Genomic DNA, 20,765 nt, shown 5'->3' with positions numbered 1-20,765 from the left:
TGATCTTGCTACACAAATGACGGCATCTTTCAAAGAAAGAAAAATGTCTGCAACACATTGACTCTTATTGCTTTTGACATTTATATCGTACACCTCTTTACAAGCACCTTCCTGCTGAGAACATCAAGAAAACCTATGAGCAGTCCGTCGTGAAATATCGATACAACATCCAAAAGCTACACGCAACATCTGGAATGCATGCTCCCAGTCCGAACCAAAGGCCCTAAAAAATGTAGGAGGTTTTAAGCACTCTGGATGTCGGGATAAAAAGTTGTTTTTTGTTGTTTTTTTTTTCATTTTTGTTGCTATTGAAGCCGCCTCTGTGGCACATACGGTACTTATTTGGCACATTTTGCTTTTATTATACCGAGCAGCAAGAACATTTGCTGTCTCGGAAGTTAGTTTGATTTTGAGTTCAATGACACTTGTTTTTGACACATTTAAAAACGTTAAAAAGTTGATTGAAGTCAAAATTGCCAAATTTTAAGTTTGGCACTTCAGCAAGAAAATGTAAGTTTTACTCATTTTCAAAGAAATAAGTTTTACAGTAACTTATACAGTATAAGTCAAGATTTAGCAACTTTCTTCCTCTATTGTGTTTATGTTGTTGCCATGAATTTCAAAAAATTGTTTAAATTTGTTCCAACCATAACTACTGTTTTATATTATTCTTAAAGTGAATCCCTAATACCTTCCCATTCTCTTGCATTTTGAAGCAAAAAAAAAGGATTGTCCTCAAAATTAGTACCACTTTTGAGGCAGCTCCAGCATACTGAATCTGATTTGTTTCAGTGGATTAAACTGTCAAAGACAGTCGATGCTGCTGGGGAAAAAAAAAACATTCCGGTATGTCGTAAAAACTACAAAGCATTTTGGAACTGACGCATTCAACCATCAAGAGTTGTTTTTTCCTCCCAGACTTTTTCTGTATTCTCCTGTCTAAGCAAGCAGCACTAAGCGCGATATAGCACCACAAAAATCCATGATAAAAGTAATTTTCCACATTTTGCGGTAGAGGCTTGTACATACCAGCGGGTGTATGAGTATGTCCACTGCTTGCTTGCAGGATGTGGAATGAGCCCCGGCTGATGGGAAACAGTCTGCAAGGGTGGAGTCGATGAGAGCTACCGCAGGTTTTCCTAGAGGGATGACTCCCCGTATTTGAGTTGGAGGGGGTTAAAAAATGAAAAGGAGGGAGAAGGGGTGATTGAAAGAATGCGGCTGTAACAACAAACCTCGGCTGTGGTGGCATAGCTTTGGATGAATTCCTCGAAGGTACAGTGAGCGCTGCTTCTTTGCAAGAATGACTGCAGGTGGTTTGTGGCTGACAGCAGATTTTAATCATGTACACAAATGCAACATCCGAACCACTAAATATCATCAAAAAGACACAAACAACATCTATGTATAAAAACACTTGGGCTGGGCAACCTTGGACCAGTGGGACAGAGGGGAACATGCTTGAAAAGGCAAACTAAGTCTGCCATTTTGACCTAACAAAATATTTTGAAAGTTCCTGAAGCTTAAAGGATAAGTCAACCCAAATAATTTCTTTACAATATTTTTTTTTTGCTAGCAATCACAGCACAGCTTGTGAACATCACATGATCCACCTCAGAAAACAAGTTAGGCGTGATTGGTTGTTACCTGAGCTCTTAGCAACTATGATGTTCTTTTCAGTGGACAGTGAGTAGCAAAATGACCCCCTCGTAAGACAGGGGAAAAAAAATAGGGGGATTTTGCCTAATTCATTTTTCACAAACACAATAGTATATATTAGTAATATTCTGTTCAGAGAAGCGGGGACATATAAACATTTTATTGTTAGAAAAGATTCTGGGTTTACTTCCACTTTAACTCTTTGATGTCTATAGCTGACAGTGGCAGTGGATGAGTTAAATGTTCTTCCACAAAATGGAACATTACTCCAAGCAATGCATTTTTATTTTTGTATACATGCCAATGACTTAATGGTGACTGGTGCAAAAATAAACTCAGCCCAGTAAAAATGGATCTTTGATATCTATGTCAGCGGCAGTGAAAGAGTAACATGTTAACCCATTAAATAATAATTGTGCCTAAAAAGTAATTATGCCGGACATGATTGCTACTTTTTTTTTTTTAAGTTATTGTGAGTCAAACTGGCCTTCGGGTGAAACTTCCAAAATTTACAGATGCTACATAGTAGATTTTTTGAGGGGCTTAAACCCTCGCAGGTACATCCTGTGTCTTTTCAGTCATTGATTTTTTAGATTTTTTTTTTTACAGTTTATTATCTAGATAGACATGCATACCAAATTAAAAGTTGCAAAGGTGAACGAGTTTCAGGGCTGAATTAGTCCCAAAATATTCATTGGTAGGTGCTTGTAATTTTGGGATGGACCTAAACCAAAAAGGGAAACGTGTCTTTTAGAGCATTAATTATTGAGATTTTTCAATAAAATTTCTCGGGCCTCAGGTGCTTGGGTAATATTTATGGAAAAAAAAATCTGAGGTGTGCTAATAAGCCAAAAGGTGTGGGTCGATTTAGATTTTGGACTCTGGAGGTAGAAAAAAAAAAAACATACAATCCGCATATGTGTGTGTACAATACGTATATTCAACCTTTGTATAGATAGCCATTTGAGAACAAAAACTAAAGCAGTTCCCAAAAGGAATCGAAAAGACTTGAGAACGTCTTTGCCGTTTTAGCGCTTTGGAGGAGACCCCACTTGATTGGCTTCCCTTCTGTATTGAGAGTGAGGAGGCGGAGTGGGGGCCATCATGTGATTCCTGAACCCACACACATGTCAGCGAGATTAATATTAGTGCGAAAGAGCGGGAGTAATGGATCGTGACGACAGTTCGCCGTGGACGGGCAGACGTTTGGACGCCCGGATGGAAGAAGACTCATTCCAGGCTGTAAAGGAGCCAAAAGGATCATGTTACGCTGGGGTGGTGGGGGGAGTTTGGGAAATCTCGAAATCAAAACCAGTGATGAGCGTCTGCTGAGTTGAGGAAGGAAAATATGCTGGTCAGCCAAGTCGTAAAATATTAAACATGCATAAATATTCACATTCACCTGATGCTTTATGGCAACAATTTTCCTATCAGAGGCCACATAAATTTATGGAAAAGAACAGCACGAACCCATGAATCGATGGGATCCCATGAAATCAAATTCAGCCCATGACAACAGTTTCACCCATTGACATTAATTTTCATCACAACCGGATGCACAAAAAAAAGTTGTAGGGACAAAAATACCAGTGCGATTACTCATCTCTTGAGTAGTCACCGATAACAAGTACCGTTACCTCTAATACTTTAGAAACACATCCACCATTCAATGGTTTTGACGATTAACTGTTTCAAAAACAAATTTGTGCTAAGAGTTTGTCCTCTCACATTTTACACTCATATACAGCAAAACCCTCCTCCATGTCATGTTATGGGCCAGTGGTTGTAATATTCTACTGTTTTTTACCAGCTGTATTTTTATTTTGGGCCACTCAATTTGTAGAGCATGTAATTTCACTTTTTGCCACCAGATGGTTGCAGCAGAGTATAGTGCAATTCTGTACATCTGAAAGAGAACAGGAAGCATCAGTCTCCTATTTTTCTGGATTTTTGACTGACTCCATCCTCTTCAATCCCGCTTTTAAAGTCTACAGAAAATAATCGATGTAGTTTGTTGGGAGTTGAACAGATTTTTTCTGATAGCTATTACATTTGACGCAAGTTTACAAGATAAATGAACACCACTAATTTGCAAGAAGTCAAATTTTGGCTATTGTGTGGGAGCTCACCATTGCTTCAAATTTTGATAACTCGTCATAGAATATGAAATTCAATTAACTGCTGATTTTTTTTTAGTTTGCCCCGCGGCAAAATATGGTCCACTTTCCGTAAGTTACCTCATATTGATAATGTAGTGCAAATTGACCTAGGACACAAAGTCGGAAAACAAACAACTACACTCAAATGGATCACAGTTTCTATTCAGCGCACGCAAGAGTGGCCAGAATGAGCATCGGCGAACGCCGCCGCAGTCAGGAGAGTTCAAGTTTACCGCATACAAGCAAGAAGGGGGCACCGGATCCCGCCCGCCCCCTGCCAAGCTATACTCAGAACGGGGAGAGGCTGGGCACTTTGATGTTGATGTCTCCAATGTTGATATTTCGTGGGATCTCAGGCAGGTTCATGTTCTTCACCGCTGAGACAGCGCGAGCAGGTGCTGCAGACAATCCGCCCTGCACGAACCAAAACACAATGTAATGTTAGGACTGGTGAAAAGACAGCAACCTAAATAAACAGGATAGCTAAAAATATCTGCCAGGCCTACATTTGCAGTGTCGGAAAGGGAGAAAGACTCCCTGCAAAAAATGGAATATCAGAAGTTTGGAATAATTTCCAATAAAAAAACAGTGACAAAAATAAAGTCGTATTCAAGGATTGCAAAAAGGAAAACTCATACCACAGCAGTAGTTTGGACAAAAAAAAAACAAACAAAAAACACACACACACACACACACACAGATATGCAAAGACCATCTTGACAAATTGGCTCCATTGCTTTTCTTGGTGTCCCACCTATTGGACGAATAGCTAATGCCGTTCAATAAAGACAATCTCAGCACATGGAGCTTTTCTGAAAAATTAATAAATGAATCTTACCAAAAAGCAACAAACAATCTATTGTGGCTTGGTTTTAGGCATTAAAATTTTAACCAGTAGTGGATAATCAAGCACGAAACATGCCCAGTCTGCTTGTTACGAAGAAGAGGAGGAAGTTATTGACTACATCATAGCTAACAGTTCACTCATGAAAGCATTGTCTGTAAGTTACTTTAAGGACACTATTACATGGGTAGTGAACATATAACATCATTTATCTGTGAACTAAATGGCAACGAGCACCATAGCTAACCGATTAGCACAGCAAATTTGTTAGCATCTAAAAATTCACATGTATAAAAGATAATTGAGTCACTTCAGCCTTTGGGAATTAAAAAACCTCACATCCAACCTTAGAAGGTTACTTAAAAAAGGAATTAAGGGAAGCAAAAGACTAAGGGACTAATTGGTAGGCTAGTCGATGTTAAAAAGACTTGATAGAAGTTATTAATATGGATTTTTTTCTTTTCAACAACTTTTTGTTAAGAGACATATTACATGAACGCGCGCAAGCTTGAAGTCTCACCTCTGACTTTTCCATGCGGTTCTGCAGCTCCACTTGAGCCACAATCTCATTCATATTTGTCTCCAGCACCATGCCACCCATTACCACTTCCTGCAGGATGTAGTGGACCTGCAACAGGAGGCAGAACAAAAGTGGGAAGCTGATAAACAGTTAGAAACCAGCAAGCAGTTATTGACTACTGACAATATTTGACATCATAGTCCGTGATTAGTCATTTTAATTGCATTCAGATTTGCTTGAGGAAGCCTGTTATCTAACTACGGTAATCTCAAATCTCCTAGTTTTTTTTATACTCACCTTGTCCATGTGGAATATGAGATCCAGTTCACAGACGTTCTCAAAGCATTTGTCCAGTGTTTCCACAAACACCTGCACGCAAGTTAGTTTAAAAATACAGTAATATCGCTATTCAATACCACTTTGTTTCAGACCGATACCAGGGGAAAAATAAATAAATAAAACAAATCAGCTGACCTGGATAAGGTCCAAAATGCCGAGTTCGCTTTCGGATGAGTCCACACAGAAGACAAAGTAGAGAGTGGCGTAGTGACGGTAGATAAGTTTGTAGTCTGAGCCACCGATAAGACTGTAAGACCACAAAAAACTTCATCTTACTTTGCAATACAGTAAACGCCTTCCTATTGGTGATTCTTTACTGACAAATTCACCTATCAGGCTAACTATGACCATGAGCGATCCCGGATTTTAAAAACAAACAAAAAACGTAAAGGGACCATTTCTTTTTGTAAGTCTGGCTCCATCTGTAGGTGTAACCGTGCAGTTGCAATGAACACTTGCCTTCCTCCCTCCAAAAAGTTACAAACGTTGTCATCCCTCTTTGACACTAGGTGAAAGGTCTCACGGATGATCTGCTGCTGCATGTCCTCTGCCTGAAATAAAACCACATCATAGTGTAGAATTTGTCAGTATAAAGGAAAATAAAAGTTAGTAATACATTATAATATAATTGAAATTATGCGGGATAAGATATTTAGGCAATGAGTAAATCAGGCACTGATTTTCATTTAAATATTTTTTTTAGGTGTTCATCTTCATCAAAACCACGTCATCATGCGTAGCAGCAAAACAATCGAATCAGACCTACAGGATCAAAACTTGATGAAGCCTGCAGAACCAAAACATCTGCAAAAAGCAGACAACGCTGAGGCCGGCCAACCAGCCCCTCTCAATGCCACAGGTCTGGCCTCAACTACAAATTATGTCCATTAACTGAGTTAGTGTAAGAGAATTCAAAATCTATTGCGCCGATCCACTGTCGACTGGTCAGGATTAAACCACAATGCTCCTACTGAATCTAAGACATATTAAAATGTGAAGAAAGCTATGACACCAATGTTGCATGATTTGCCAGTACATCATGAAATCAGAAAAACTAATTCACATTTGCAGTAAGAAATTCGTGGAAGCTAAATTAACGCCAACAAACGCTAGCATTGCGTTTTGGGGATATAAATGAAGACAATTTCGTGTGACATAAACAAAAAAAAAAAACAATTCACGTTATTTACGAGCAATACTCACGAAATACTGATAAAATCTGATGAGTCGTGGCTTTCCATGGTTGTTGAAGATTAATATAGCTTTAATCATGTTAATTTGTGCGAATTGCAAAACGCTTTTCAAATAGTAAACGCTAAACAACAGCTTGAGATTAGCTTGCAGGGTTGGAAACAGGAAAAACGTACCACTTCCGGTATTAAGTTCCGGTATTTAAACGTCTACAAGAAACAAAAAATCACATCAACATTTCGTTCCGTTTGTGTGTCCTTGCATATATTAAACACAGTGTGAATTGAATTTTAATGTTGTATTCATCTTGGATAGGCCCAGAAACTGCGCAGATTTAATGAGGGTAAACCGTTCGGAGTATACATGACATAAAAAGATTTACCTCCTCGTAATTTCAGTAGCTATCTAGGTACCATTTTTTTAGATTCGGCTAGAAACAACAAGGACGCGGTAAAGCTCTTTTTGCCTCGGAGGAATGGTCCTGTTTTTGTGTTTCGCCGAACTACCGGTAGAGGGCGCTCATTCCTTGGGTCACAATGTGGAGGCGACGATCCCCACAAATTGTAGTGTCGTAAATTATATACAGAGCAGGCCAAAAGCATCCACGTTCTAAATAAACTTATCTAAGAAAGACGGGAAGACGAGAATGATCGAAGGAGGGTAGAAAGTAGGGATGAAAAGGGAATGAGGGAGATAAAAGGAGGTGATAGGGGATTCCTAATATGGTCTTCTCTGCGTGTTGGATATTGAGAAGCGTCTTTTTTCCACCTTCAGACATCATACCCTCTTCTGCAAAACAATGCCGTAGACTACTTTTTGCTAGTGTGGGATTTCCCTTTTTTTTTCTTTTTGCTGTAGTGTGTGATGTGACCTAGACGCGCTGCTGAAGATGTGTACAGGGAGCACAGGTGAAACAAATAATCTTCTTTCACACTGATGACCGATAAAATATTTTTGTGGGGCCCGGCACAACCTTGTAGTTTGGGACCAGTGGACCAGGTGGAACGTACAGGAGGTCTGCCAAAGCACTTGAGATGTTGTCTGCATATAATCATCTCCACCAAAAAAAATAAATAAATCCTTTCCTCCCGCATGAGCACGGCGGAAAACAAACAGACGCTCATTAGCATGTGCGAGCCGTTGGTGGTAAACAAGCTTATTTCCACATGAGTGCAGTATGAGAATGGATTCCGGGCCGTACGGTTCGTGGTAGGTGGGCCCGCCGGCGGCCTTCTCGGGAAACTTTCATCGGCGGACTTAACAAATGCAAGTCGACAGCCCTCTTCATTCTCCGACGAAATCGGGTCATGTTGGTACAGTGAGCACTTGTTAGAGTGACTCACTGTATTTGGACTCTTGGGTGGGCCGCTGTGCATTTTTCTTGCTCTCCTCTCCTCTTAGCGCTAATTGTTGCATTTCTGCCAGAGTTGAGGTAATGTATGGCGTTCAAACCGTGCCTGTGGAAAGTGAAGAAAGCCCATCGTAATTACAGTGACAATCACATCGGTCAGAGGTACAGTAGGCCCAGGCGGGCCTTTGGGGTTCTGCTCTGCATGGTGGTGTTTACTGTCTGCTCAAAGCATCACGTGCCTCCCCCGCTGCCCTGTAAATCTCAAGTCCCTCTACCCCCTGCCTGGGCCTCAGACAGCCACAGACTACTGTAACTGTCTGAATAACAGTCCCAGGCGTGACATGCTCTTTCCATCCTCTGGATGGCAGCATTTCAGAGCAACAATGACAGGCAACGACTTATAGTGGTAACTTACAACTAAATCAGTACAACATTTCTCCGTAAGACTATTGTGATCAAAGATAACATACAAAATGTGAACTTAGTTAGCGATACCAAAGTAACTACTTCAAACTATGACCTTATGACAGATTGCTCCTGTTTTACTTCTGAATCTAGAGATTGGATTCAGCTGTTCATTTGAAAGGGCTGACATTTTGTGGTGGAGTCTGGGACTCTGATGACCCCAAAATCTGGTAAAATCCCAGATAATTAGCCTCGTAGCAAGAGTTTTTGACATCTAAAAATACCATTATGTTATACAGAACAAACAATATTCAAATGATTGATTTAATTTAGTGTCCTTAATAAAGTTAAAAAAAAAAAAATCCAAGTGCCCCCGGTACACGATAATTTTTCCGAATGTGACCCTTGGAAGAAAAGGTTTAGACCCCAAATCAAAAGTAGCACAGGTGAAAAAAAACAACTTAAGGTTTCATATCAAAGAGAAATTTCAGAAAAAAAAGTTCAAAAGTCAAGATTTTACATAACGATATTCACTATTAACAACTCAGGACAGAGCACCTTTTTTTTGAAGCCACATACTTTGCAAGAGCATAAGTATTGCAACATACAACTGATGGGTGTTTCTTGTTACTCAGGCGTTGCCTTTTAGATTGATTTCTTAAACATTAGATGTTTGTTTTTGGCTCTGGGTTTGACACATGTGACAATTGCATTGCAGTTAAGCAAATGTGAAGACCAGCGAGATGTCTATGGAAGAAAAGTACACATTTGGAAGCTGAGAGAAAAGTGAAAATTACAAACATTGGGCATTGCCACAACAAAAATTTGACATGTCCTGGAAAATTAAAAATTGGTAACTTAACAGTGTTTTATAAATCTGCCTCGCAAAACAGGGAAGTAACCCTGTTTTTATTTTATTTTTTTATTTACAATAATATGTTAAGTATGCCTTCCACTAGTCTAATACACAGCATTCTTATTATTGTGGTTATAGAAAATGAATTAAGCGGAAAAAAATACATGTTATTATATTCTCAGTTGGCAGCCATTTTGACACTTAGAGTCAACTAAAAATGTCATTGCAGTTGCTCAGGGTTCTGGTAATTACCAAACTTCTCATATGCAAGCTCATCTTGCAAATGTCACATGACTAAAAACTCAGACTTCTATAGGTGAAGTGTCGTATGCCATGTTATGTACACCATCCGTAGCCACTTACTCTCACTAGGGTTACTAGGGTCGCCGGCTCACTGGTGCATATCCCAGCAGTCTTCAAGCAGTGGGCGGGCATCCTGGACTGGTTGCCGGGCAATGGCAGGATATACAGTGACGAACAATCATTAAAGTTGAATTTAGAATATCCAACACTGCTTTGCATGTTTTTTGGAAGGTGGGAGGAAACCGGAGTGCCCAGAGAGAACATGCAAACAGAAAATGCATGCTGTTTTGAACTCGGGACTCCGAACTGAGAGGCAGACGTGCTAACCACTCCTCCACACCCCATTATGTTTTAACTCGTATTTTTCTCATACTTGTTCAAAAACCACTAATTGTGATTTGAAAGCACATTCATTTGTAATTTTGATTAAATACAAGACAAACATCAGTGATCGTTAAGATATTTTAGATTCGTACACACTGTATTCAAGTTAAATTGCAAATCTTCATCAAAACATTGTGAACGAAAGTGGTCCAGTTTAAATAAAAAGAAACAGGGCTGAACTTTTGCCATTTTTGTGGATTATCTTCGATACATATTAATGCTGTTTTCCAAAAGTAGCAACGAATGCCGTTTTCGCTCGTGCACGCGTGTTGTTGACATGTAAAAATGAACGCGAATGTGGCAGCATTCCCAAGATTTCAACATTGGAAATCGTATTTGTTGTTGCGGTTTACGTAACCCGCATTTACGACTTGTAATGCCTCTAATTTGACTGGCGGCGTGTGTGTGTGTGTGTGTGTGTGTGTGTGTGTGTGTGTGTGTGTGTGTGTGTGTAGGGAGGGAGAAAACTGCAAAACAAGCCTGCTCCTCCTGGATCGGCGCCCTGGATTTCCATCGCACCGCTTTGTACGAGACTAGAGCGATGAACAAAGATGTATTAAAAACCAAGACGTACCACTCTTTCTCAATTTTTCGGCGTTGACGAGGGGGCTCTATGTGACTATCGTGGAAATTTAATAATTTGATCGCACTTTTTCAAATGATTCATGTCATAATGATCATTATTGGCCATTAAAATGTCCCTAAGTAAACATGATTTGATTATTTTTAATATGTGCTAGTTTGTGCACAGTGAGCTCTTCCTTTAAATACAAGATCTTTGCAAGCGGCGCTTGTGTTTACAGGCAGACTGCAGACTCAAACGAAGCAAGGAGACACTTCGTTTACCTGCGCCACGGTTAATCTCGTCTGGCAACGCTCGGGAACAGGCTGTCTACAGACTGAGGGACATTATCTTTACGTAGCCACACCCGAACGGGGTGTTAAAGGAGGTTTGAACGCATACAGCGGCCTCGGCCTGATGTCGTAGTCGCACGCGAGGATGAATTGCAACCACAACAACAACGCGGTGAGTCCGTGCATAATGAGCGGCTGAAGAAGGAGGGAGGAGGAAGGAGGAGAGGGAGACTGCGGTCCCCCCCCCCCCCAAAAAAAAAAAAATCACGCTACTCTGCTATTTTTTAAGACAAACTGGCATTCACGCTACGGATGCTTTTTATTTTAAAATTATTATATGTAATCCAAGCTTTCAAGGGAAGAATTGACTGGACGATAGCACCTCCACCAGCAGCGGGACGTTATGCCTTCACCCCCCACACCACCACGACATGGAGCGTGAAGATGCGGCTTACACAGGAATCCCCACCGCTCCCCGTTTAGCCGTATCCGTCCCGTCGCTCCACCTACGCGCTGTGCCTTTAGCCGGCGTTTAAGAGCAATATGAACGGATTTAAGCTTTGGCGTGTGCTTAAATGCTGATTTTTTTTTCCGAGCGGGATTCCGTGACCGAGCGAGCTAGCTCGTGGCTGCTAGCCCATTAGCTTTATTAGCCGGCTAACGGCTAAAAGGCGCTGGCTGAAGATTTAAAAGGCTTCATTTCCACCCCGCACACGTCACCCACAAATAACCCCCAGTGTTTTGGGGTTGTTGTTTTTTTTACACGGACGGACTGGACCCACCGGCCCCCTTTTACCCCTCACAGCCAGTCGACGGGTGTATTTATTTCCATTTTTTTTGGCGGAGGATTTACGTCTCCGGGAACGAGGGCTCGAATGGAAAGGAGCCGCTTGACCTTGTTTTGGGGGCTGATGCTGGTCGTGTCGTCCTCACTTCGGCCTGTCGCAACAGAGAGTAAGTCCAAACATTTTCTTTTTCAACACCTCACATTATGACTTAAAGAATATATACAAGGGTTCGATCGTTTAAAAATGCCATTCTGTCGTCCATTCCACGCTACAGGAGCGAGACAATGCGTTGCCGGCTGTCGCGGTATAACAGTCACGTTTTTTCCAATGATATACTTAATGATGATGTAATTTTATGCCTTATGGGTTCTTTTTACGTAATTGATTGAGTACATATGGAGAGTCACTCGTCAGTGAATCACGTAGTCCTTTTCGTCATAAAAGAAATATCAAGACTAGGTCAACCCACGTTTTACTTTGAAGTGACCTGCAACCCCTATTGTGGTCCCTAAAGTTTGTCTGAGGTTCTAGCCATAAATAAAAGCTAATAGGAAGGAGAAATGTTTAAGATAAGTTTTTTTAACCAACAAATATTTGTTTTGCTACTGGGAAAAGCCTTGATAACATCATTTCAATAGGAAGTAAATGGTTCTGGAAGTTATACAAGTGTTTTTTAACAAGACAAAAAAGTGTCCTTCATATTACTTTTGAAAGTTGAATTGTTATACAAATGTAAAAAAAAAAAAAAAAAACTCACTGGGTGTTTATACACCACAACAAAAAACAATCACTTGGTAGTGATAAAATCTCAATTTTTGGACTCAATGTTTAAGAAAACCCCCCGCAGGGTGTTTGTCACACAAAGGTGAAATTAACTACACTTGTCAACATTGATGTAGCATAACAAAATCCCACTCTTTGTGTATGTGCAAACTAATAAAAAATGCTTGCAACCCATTTGGGGTCAGAAATTGTTCCCAAAACAAGTGTAAAAATAAGTTAACCTCTGTTGCCATTATAGTGTGAAACTATCCAAAGCTCTGATGTTGTACCACAGTGAATCACAGATGATTTGTTTGGCACAGTTTTTCTCATGCCGGATGCAATTCCTGACACAACCCACTTATCTTAGACCCAGACTTGGAGACTCGGCGTAAGTAGTTACTTAGTTGCTTTCTACCAGATATAATGTGACCTGTGACTACATTTGAGGAAACCACATCAAAGGAAATAATATAAAATGTAAACAATTCATTCCAGAGCCAGACTGTCAAAAAAGGGTCCAAATAAGATACACTGCATTGACATTAATGCGTAGAAACAATAAAAACTTAAACAACAATGCATTAAAAACCATGACCTATAACTAATTTAGGGATCCTAAGTTTAAATTTTAAGTGTTAAATTTAAGGCTGGGTGAAATGGCCCAAATATAAAATCTGTATTTTCTTACGTAATTTTGGATGATTACAATTTCAATGGAGGGTTAAAGGGTTTGATTTATTTTGAAAAACTTGTGGAAAATAAGCAGACAAAAGGAATGACTACTGATTTAAAGCTAGTTTTAGCATAAACTTAACATTCATAGTTTGTGCTTAACTTGCTTGAAAGGTTAATTTATTTCTTTAGCTTGTTTTGCAGTAAAAAGTTAATATTTTGTCTAACTATTTTGATAAGCTAATTATTTTTCTATGTGAAATTAGTACCTTTAACAACACAATTTTCTACTTGCTGTCGACTGAAAATGACGTCAGCTGGCTCATGGCTTGAGTAACGACCAATCATGGCTCACCTGTTAGTCATGTGACATTCATAAGATAACCCATGATGGGTTAGTAAAAAGAAGCAATTCCAGGCAGAATGCAGTCCACTTTATGTAGCGAGACAATACTCTGCCATTCAAAATTAGATGAATTTTATTATTAGATATATATCATTTGAAAAGAACTTAAACAGCCGCCACCGTAGCCGCCAATGCAGCCCGAAGATAAAGCAAGTTGGTTACAGGAAGATGTCGCCACTATCTTCAAAATAAAAGCATTCCAAGGCTTATTTCATTATCCCTGTAGTATTTGTAAGGCTTTTATTTAGATTTTTTTCTTTCATTGTACTGTACGTCGGTGGCGTATTTGAACAAGTACTTTCGCACTTTATGCTACTTAGTGAACTTCGGGGATAAAAAAAGTAGTTCAGATTCACAATTTTTGTTGGGCTGTTTGTAAAGGCAGTGCCAGTTTTAGTTTTTGCATCGTTTACAACTTACTGCTCCGACGTAAAGGTGAATCCAATTAACGGTGAGGTGTTTCGATTTCTTTACCTGTAAATAGACTTTTTTTTTTTTTGGTTGGTCTGCTGTGGCGCTGCGCTTATGGATACCTTCCACGTTTTTGTGGGTGCTGCTTCGCCACACAGTGAGTCAGAATCAACAGAGTGGTTTTCATCCGCAGCCTGACTGACTTTCTCCATTGAGTCACTGGCCAGTACGCTCACTTCAAACTTGGTAGAGCACAAGCATGGGAAGCCATACGCATCGTCACAGGTTCTTTTTATTTCCCATCATCTCCCTTGGACAGGTTCCCTAAATTGAGGGTTCCTAAATGGGTTGCTAGTAATTTTTTTAATAGGGACGCACATTGTCGAACTATGTTTTTTTTTTTTAAACATATCTTACATAATAATGTAAACAGTGATTCACTTTTTGTTACTCCTGTGTGAGACTTGGGAACTGATTGGATTCCCGAACAGGTTTTAGGACACTTTTTTTTTTTTTAATTTAATCAGTTGGTCAGTTGAAGTTTCTGTTTGGTGGGGCTGAGTCAGTAAAGACATTGTTTACCCTCAAGTTGGGTTGGACAATACATTGAATGAATTCAATTAATTAATTATTTTAAAATGGAAGATTTGAAAATGAGTTAAATTGTGAAATAAAAGATTTAGCAAAAAAGTGGCTTCAATTTTGGCATTTAAAGGGATATCCACTTATTTAGCGATTTTAGTAATAAAAAGTTAATATTTTGTGCATAATTAACTATTTTATCACTAGCCATTTTTAGACATTATTTTTGCATAACACTTGAAAATATTTTGAAATAAATATAAATATGTACCTGGCATTGAGTGTCTGTAGTCTTAAAAACCTAAAATTACCTCTTTGGGTTTTTTTGTGTGATTTTGATAACTAGGATTACTTTTTTTACTTACAGTGCATACTTTTAAAAACACAATTTTTTTGTCTTGCTGTCCACTGAAGATGACGTTGCTGAAGCCTCCGGTAACAATCAGTCATTTAAGCTTAGTAACGTCACATGACTAACAGGTGAGCCATGATCCAGGTGATGTCATTTTCAGTCAACTTCAAGTAGAAAACTTGTTTTTAAAGGTATTAAATGAACAAGAAAAATAATGTGGCTATCAAAATAATATATAATATAGACAAAATAATAACATTTTTCTACTATAAATGGCTAAATAAACAAACTGTCTCTTTAGGCAAGTTATCCACAAGCTAGGAATCTTAACTCTTTCAATGCCATGGATGAGAATTCTAATTTAATAAAAATAATAATCTCATCAAATATGTTTTCTATGCAGGGTAGCTGACACCCTTGACTTGTGCTTATCAAATATTAAGCCAATTGATCACTGTAGTAATAACTGACCATTGGATGGGAGTATTGCCATTCATACTACACATACATAAGTTGCAATTCTAACTAAGGACCGGAACTTTATCTTTCATATGATCCCACCCATGTTTACATTGACACAGCACATCATATTTTGTCGGTCTTGAAAGATGAGTGAAAGCGCTAAATATACTGGAAGTTGCCTTTTCCGATAACACTTGGCACTGAAAGAGTTAAGATTGCGTTAAAGTTGCTAAAGTATGTTGCTAAAGCCGCCGTCATGCCTCTGAATTGGCATATCTGTTTCAAAACCCCCTTGCCTTGCTGTTTTGAAACCTTACACACACATGCACCTGCAAGGTACAATAGTCATCTGGGAAGAATCAAGCTCTAACAATTTTTTCTTACATGGTTTGTTTAGCTATATATGGAAATTCACCATGTGTTGCAAGTTACCATCCATACTGTGAACCGGGGCCTGATCCCGCTCTCAGCGGCACATTGGGGAGGGGCGGGCTGGCGGGGTTGAACCGGGGTATGGGGGGTTTTAAAATAGAACAAGCCAAAGTACATTCACACGCAAAACAGACTGAGTTCTGTTGATCGGAAAGAGTGAGGAGCCTGTGAAACGGAGCGTTACGGCCTTTCGCCCCTAGCCTCCGTCGTCACAGGACAAACCTGATGCTTCTCCCCCTGTTGTCGTTAGCTTGTCTTGTATTCTTTTGCCAATTAATCATAATCTCTTGCTAAAACTTCCATATGTGGCTATAAGTGAGGCATAGGAATTGGATTCAATTATTCCAGCGTGTCAAAATCATAAAACCTTTATAAATGCTACAAACGTATTTTAATATTATTAGCGGAAGTGTATACAGAGGTTAACCAGTGTAATATAGATTAAAGCTGGGCAATAAATCAACTTAATTTGATTAATCATTTTATTTGTCGTTTTATTTCATTGTACTATATTGGACAATTGGTTTATAAGACAAATTTATAACAATTATTAACTAAACTAACTTCTTGGCATCCATTTTCTGAACCTGCTTACCATAACACTTGAAAATAATGAATAAATACATACCCAATATTGAATGCCTTGACTCGTGAAATATGTAAAAATACATCTTTGGTATTGAATGAGTTAATTGTGTCATTCAAGTAAGTTATGCACAAGCTATGGCCGTTAAATTTATGCTAAAACTGATTCAAAATCAGCGTACTTTATTGCATACTAAAAACTAAATACATTCTACAGGATTCATTTTTCAATTGACTTTCAAATAAATGTGTGTTGTGTTTATTACTTCAAATTAAGATCGATTAAAATTGTAACTGTCCAGAATGTCACATGAAAATTGAGTTATTATTTTTTGACCATATCGCCCAGGCTTAATATGAATACAAAACAGTCTTTTCAAACACTATAGTATAGAATAAAAATTAATGCAATGCAAACTACAAAAAGTGTGTCTGGGAGCACCATCAAGACAGCGGGAATGATAATAAAAACATGGAGTCAAAACCTACCAGAATAAAACCACTTGATCCTGGCTCAAATGAGTAGTAGTGTGAGGTTTTCAAGACTTGGGTTGACTGCTAAGGTTCGAAATTGTGCAATGGCAAATGTTCCAAGTTTGAAACGCACATTATGTCAAAGTGGCTTTTTAATTGCGTGTACATTAATAAATAGGTCTCTGGAGTTCCTGCCCACCCATCAAAGTGGAAATTACACGACCAAGTAAATCCTTCATACGTTGCTTCTTTTCCAAGATGTGTCTGTGAGTAAGGGCTACTAAATTTTGCCAAATTGTGACATTCCCAGTTTGACAAAGTTGCATAACACCATCCCAGCAGAGTTTCTTTGCCCATTACTTGCTGACAGCAAAATACAACTCTATTATATTAAATCCTAAAACTAAGCAGCTCTGTATTGTTGTTGGACGCACACATTAGCATTAGCTACTGGTGACTGGCACATTCTTATATGTTCTGTGAATTAGACTAATTCTCTACACCAGTATTTTTGTGTGTTTGCGAGACTTTGCCAAGTGTTTTGTAGGTATCAGCAAATCACATTTAATGCCTATTTTATGCTGTGGCAAGTTAAGAGCAATATTAGAACATGAAGTAATTTATTGCAAAACGGTGAATCATTTGCAAAATGTATGCTGAAATTATTATTTTTTTAAAGTGGACCTGTGTTGCTCAGGAGTAATGCCCACCCGATTATTCGGCGTGGATAATGTCCGATTAAATATCAGCTAAAATTAATTTGCCAAATGTGACATTATTTTAACAATAATTTATTTGATTTCTCCTTAAAAAAGAAAAAAGCCAAACCACATCCATACATTTTCTACAGCCGCTTATTCTCACAAGAGGCGCAGGCTTGCTTATCCCAGCCAGTTGCAGGGCGCACATTGACGAACAACCATTCGCGCACACAATCACCTAGGGACAATTTACTATTTCCAATACACCTGCCATACATGTTTTTGGTGTGTGGGAGGAAACTAGAGTGCCCAGAGAGAACACATGCGGGCTCAAGGAGAAAGTCCACACTGGAAGGCCGGAGCGAAGTGGATTTGAACTCGTTCTCTGAATTGTGAGGCGGATGTGCTAACCACTGTTTCACCGAGCCGCAGCTAAGCAACAATTAAACAATAACAAACGAGAGGGATTGATGTTGTACTCATCAACCTTTTTGCAACTGATCCTGTGAGTGGTACGGCCATTGTTTTCAAAGTAAAAGCAGATGTGTCTTATTTTTATTAAACTATAAAAAAGATAATTGGTCTGTTTTGATAAAGTACTACAAAGATCAATACATAATCACTGTTGAGAGGCTGAAATCAGAGGATTTAAACAGCTTTTAAGTTAAACAATGCTCTAAATGATTACTCGATTATTAAAATAGTTATTAATTTGGTAATCACTTAGTTGTAGTTGGATTACTTTTGACCGCTCCAGTATTGACTGTGGACCAAAAGACTTACCACAATGTGAATAAGAAAATGACGCTTGAAAGAATGATTGGCAGTTAACAAAGGCCATGTCACATCTCCGCCCCCAGCTGGCAAGTATAGCTGTGCCCATGTTGTCTCAGCAAATAATTTTATAGAGTTGTTTTAAGCTCCACTACAACAAGCGAAATGGAAAAAAAAACATGGAATGTGCTAGTTTGTCAGTTTCTTGACTATTTAACATAAAAGGCACAATATTAGGTTATGTAGGAACTGTTAAATCCTCAAAGGGGGGGAGGGGGGGAGTTCTCCTTATCCCTAAATGTTGACTGATTTGTCGTTGGAGTGCATCCTTTGTGGATTTCCTCTTGATTGGCCACGGACTATCTAGCCGGAGAGAAGGTTATCAGGAGTAAACATGCGATGAAGGCCGACCAGACAAACTTGTGTACTCAGCTGGACGATACTGAAGAGCAGCGCTCAGGCCGCGACACCTGCCTGTCGCCGAAAACACTTAGTTGTTTTCACCCCTAGCTAACACCACTGGGATCAGTTCCCCTGAAGACGGACGACATTGACGTAAATCTGTTTGTGGGATATCACGAGCCTAACAGTGGGGACAGTCATCATCATATTGTTATTTTGTTTCTAACTGACTAAAAACATTCCAGAGTGGTTTCAGCACCGTTAAGCTCAACTGGGAGCGTTTCCCGTGAAGGGCAAGATTACGATGACGTAAGAGGGTGACTTTTCACACATGTCCGGGTAGAAGTTTTGTTTGAACAGGTATGCATGCTGCTGACAAGAAGATTATAGAGAAAGACATAGCTGCCATACCAACACACTGGCTGGCCTTAAATCTTTTTTTTTTCCTTTTAAATGTATAATGGCACACCAATAAGACCCGCACTCTCAGTGCCTTCTGTTGTAGGGGCGGGGGGATCTTCCCGCTTTTCGCCATGGTTGTTCATGCGAACCCAGTTGGTCCCAATTAAAGAGCAAATGCAAACAAAGAGCATACACATTAAGAACATTTTGAGCGGGGCACCGGCCCCGCTGTGAGTCACCAGGCCTGGTGTCGCTTTGCTTTTTTTCACATTGAAGTCACTCGCCTGCGCCGGGGTTGAAAGAGGTCAGTTTGTCGGCGTCGTTTATTCAGCGCGACAAAACGTGCTTTTGTGCTTTGACTACCGGACGGCCGTAGAATCACTTGAACCCAGAGGCACTAGCAGAGACCACTTGGAGTTTGAGAGGTTGCTGTTTTATTAAAAGACAGTTTGAAGTTTTTAGAACCGGTGATAAAATTTGGGATGACTATTAATGCAAATCTGAGGATTAGTTTGTTTTTCTGAGTTTGCTGGTATGTTGCACTAAATCTCAGTCTGTTTTGTGTTCCCAGAAAGTGGATTTAGGTACAGCACCGGTCAAAATTTTGTAAACACACGTTGAATAAAACCATGGTTGGCCGTTAACCAAGCCGTGAGCAAAGGTGATGTAATTTTCAGTCGAGAGCAAGTTGCATGTTCTTTTAAGGTAATAAGTGTACAAAATAATTTACTTATCAAATTAATTAGAAAAAAAAAACATTTACGACTAAAAAATCCAAACTAAATGGATTATCCCTTTAAGTAATGCAGAACTTATGCATTGTTTTCCCTTAATATTTCACATAGGATTTTTTTTTAAATTAATCACATCTTTAAATTCATGTTTGTTGGATATATTTCTTCCATTAAAATGAATTAAAATAGTAAACATCCAGACTAATTGAAGAAAATCTAGATTTTTTTGTGTGTCACATTTCTAGTCTTTTTTACCCTGTATCAATGTCAGGAAACGCAAAATTAAATCATACTATGAGTTGGATGCAGATCAGATTTTGTGTTTGCCTTTAAGGATGGAAAAATACAGGCTTCGTCGATGAGGTCACTTATTTGTGACAATAGAAAACATTTGGTCGTGCTGTAAATGATTATCAAAGCACTGCGTGGATCTTTTCCAGTATATTCATTTGCGAAAGCATGTTGAGGAGCTCAGGAATAGGTCGGGCTGTCAGCGGGAAGGTTCTGTGTGTTCTTTTTCGGATGGAGAAATAAATAAAGACTATTCCCGCCTCCGATGGAGAGGGAACGTTTTGTCTTCCTGTTGGAACTCCAGCATGTTAGAAGAACAGAATTTCATGCTTTCTTGGCACAGGTTCATCTTTGTAATAGCTCCCACCTTCAGTTGGTGCTCTTATTTTTTTTTTAGTATTGTAGTATTCTTGAAGTGCTCCAAGAAAAGTTCTCTGTGACCCACTGGCCTCATGACCTCAAGTTAAGAAGGCAAAAATCCACTTTGCAGTCACAGTTTATCTGTGAGCCTTGTTCATATTGACACATGCAGGTGGGAGGAGAAGGAGAAACGCTCCATCCATCATTACCGTCGCCACCATCACGGCGTGGCAAATTATGAGGGCGTCAATGATTCAAAGCCCCAAAAATGGGAACGTGTCTGTGCATGGCAGTTTGTTGACTTTG

General features: G+C 39.3%; 3 protein-coding genes across 5 annotated transcripts in view; 1 reads left to right on the top strand and 2 right to left on the bottom strand.

The window, feature by feature from the left end:
• LOC148424371 (aminopeptidase N-like) overlaps positions 1–1,459 on the bottom strand; it is a 15,741-nt gene extending 14,282 nt beyond the window's left edge. For 2 of the 3 annotated variants that reach the window (XM_088412344.1, XM_088412346.1), the window contains exon 1: positions 1,030–1,459. In XM_088412344.1, coding sequence (XP_088268470.1) covers positions 1,030–1,459 — 430 coding nt within the window. The remainder of the gene's footprint in view (positions 1–1,029) is intronic. The other variant, XM_088412345.1, reaches the window with a different exon arrangement.
• On the bottom strand, positions 1,318–6,890 carry ap3s2 (adaptor related protein complex 3 subunit sigma 2). The gene is made up of 6 exons (XM_088412349.1): positions 6,725–6,890; positions 5,981–6,072; positions 5,657–5,768; positions 5,480–5,551; positions 5,183–5,290; positions 1,318–4,232 (listed from the first exon to the last, which is right to left on the bottom strand). The coding sequence occupies exons 1-6, from the start codon at positions 6,791–6,793 to the stop codon at positions 4,107–4,109; spliced, it is 579 nt and encodes a 192-aa protein (XP_088268475.1). The 5' UTR covers positions 6,794–6,890; the 3' UTR covers positions 1,318–4,106.
• A 3,952-nt stretch (positions 6,891–10,842) lies between these two features.
• LOC148424369 (insulin-like growth factor 1 receptor) overlaps positions 10,843–20,765 on the top strand; it is a 47,497-nt gene continuing 37,574 nt past the window's right edge. The window contains exon 1 of the mRNA XM_088412352.1: positions 10,843–11,820. Coding sequence (XP_088268478.1) covers positions 11,742–11,820 — 79 coding nt within the window. The 5' untranslated portion in view covers positions 10,843–11,741. The remainder of the gene's footprint in view (positions 11,821–20,765) is intronic.

The sequence above is a fragment of the Hippichthys cyanospilos genome, chromosome 4 (assembly GCF_059441005.1).
Source record: "Hippichthys cyanospilos isolate Australia breed blue-spotted pipefish chromosome 4, RoL_Hcya_1.0, whole genome shotgun sequence".
NCBI lineage: Eukaryota > Metazoa > Chordata > Actinopteri > Syngnathiformes > Syngnathidae > Hippichthys > Hippichthys cyanospilos.
The sequence above is the reverse complement of the archived record's forward strand: the minus strand, read 5'-3'. Positions and strand labels throughout refer to the sequence as shown.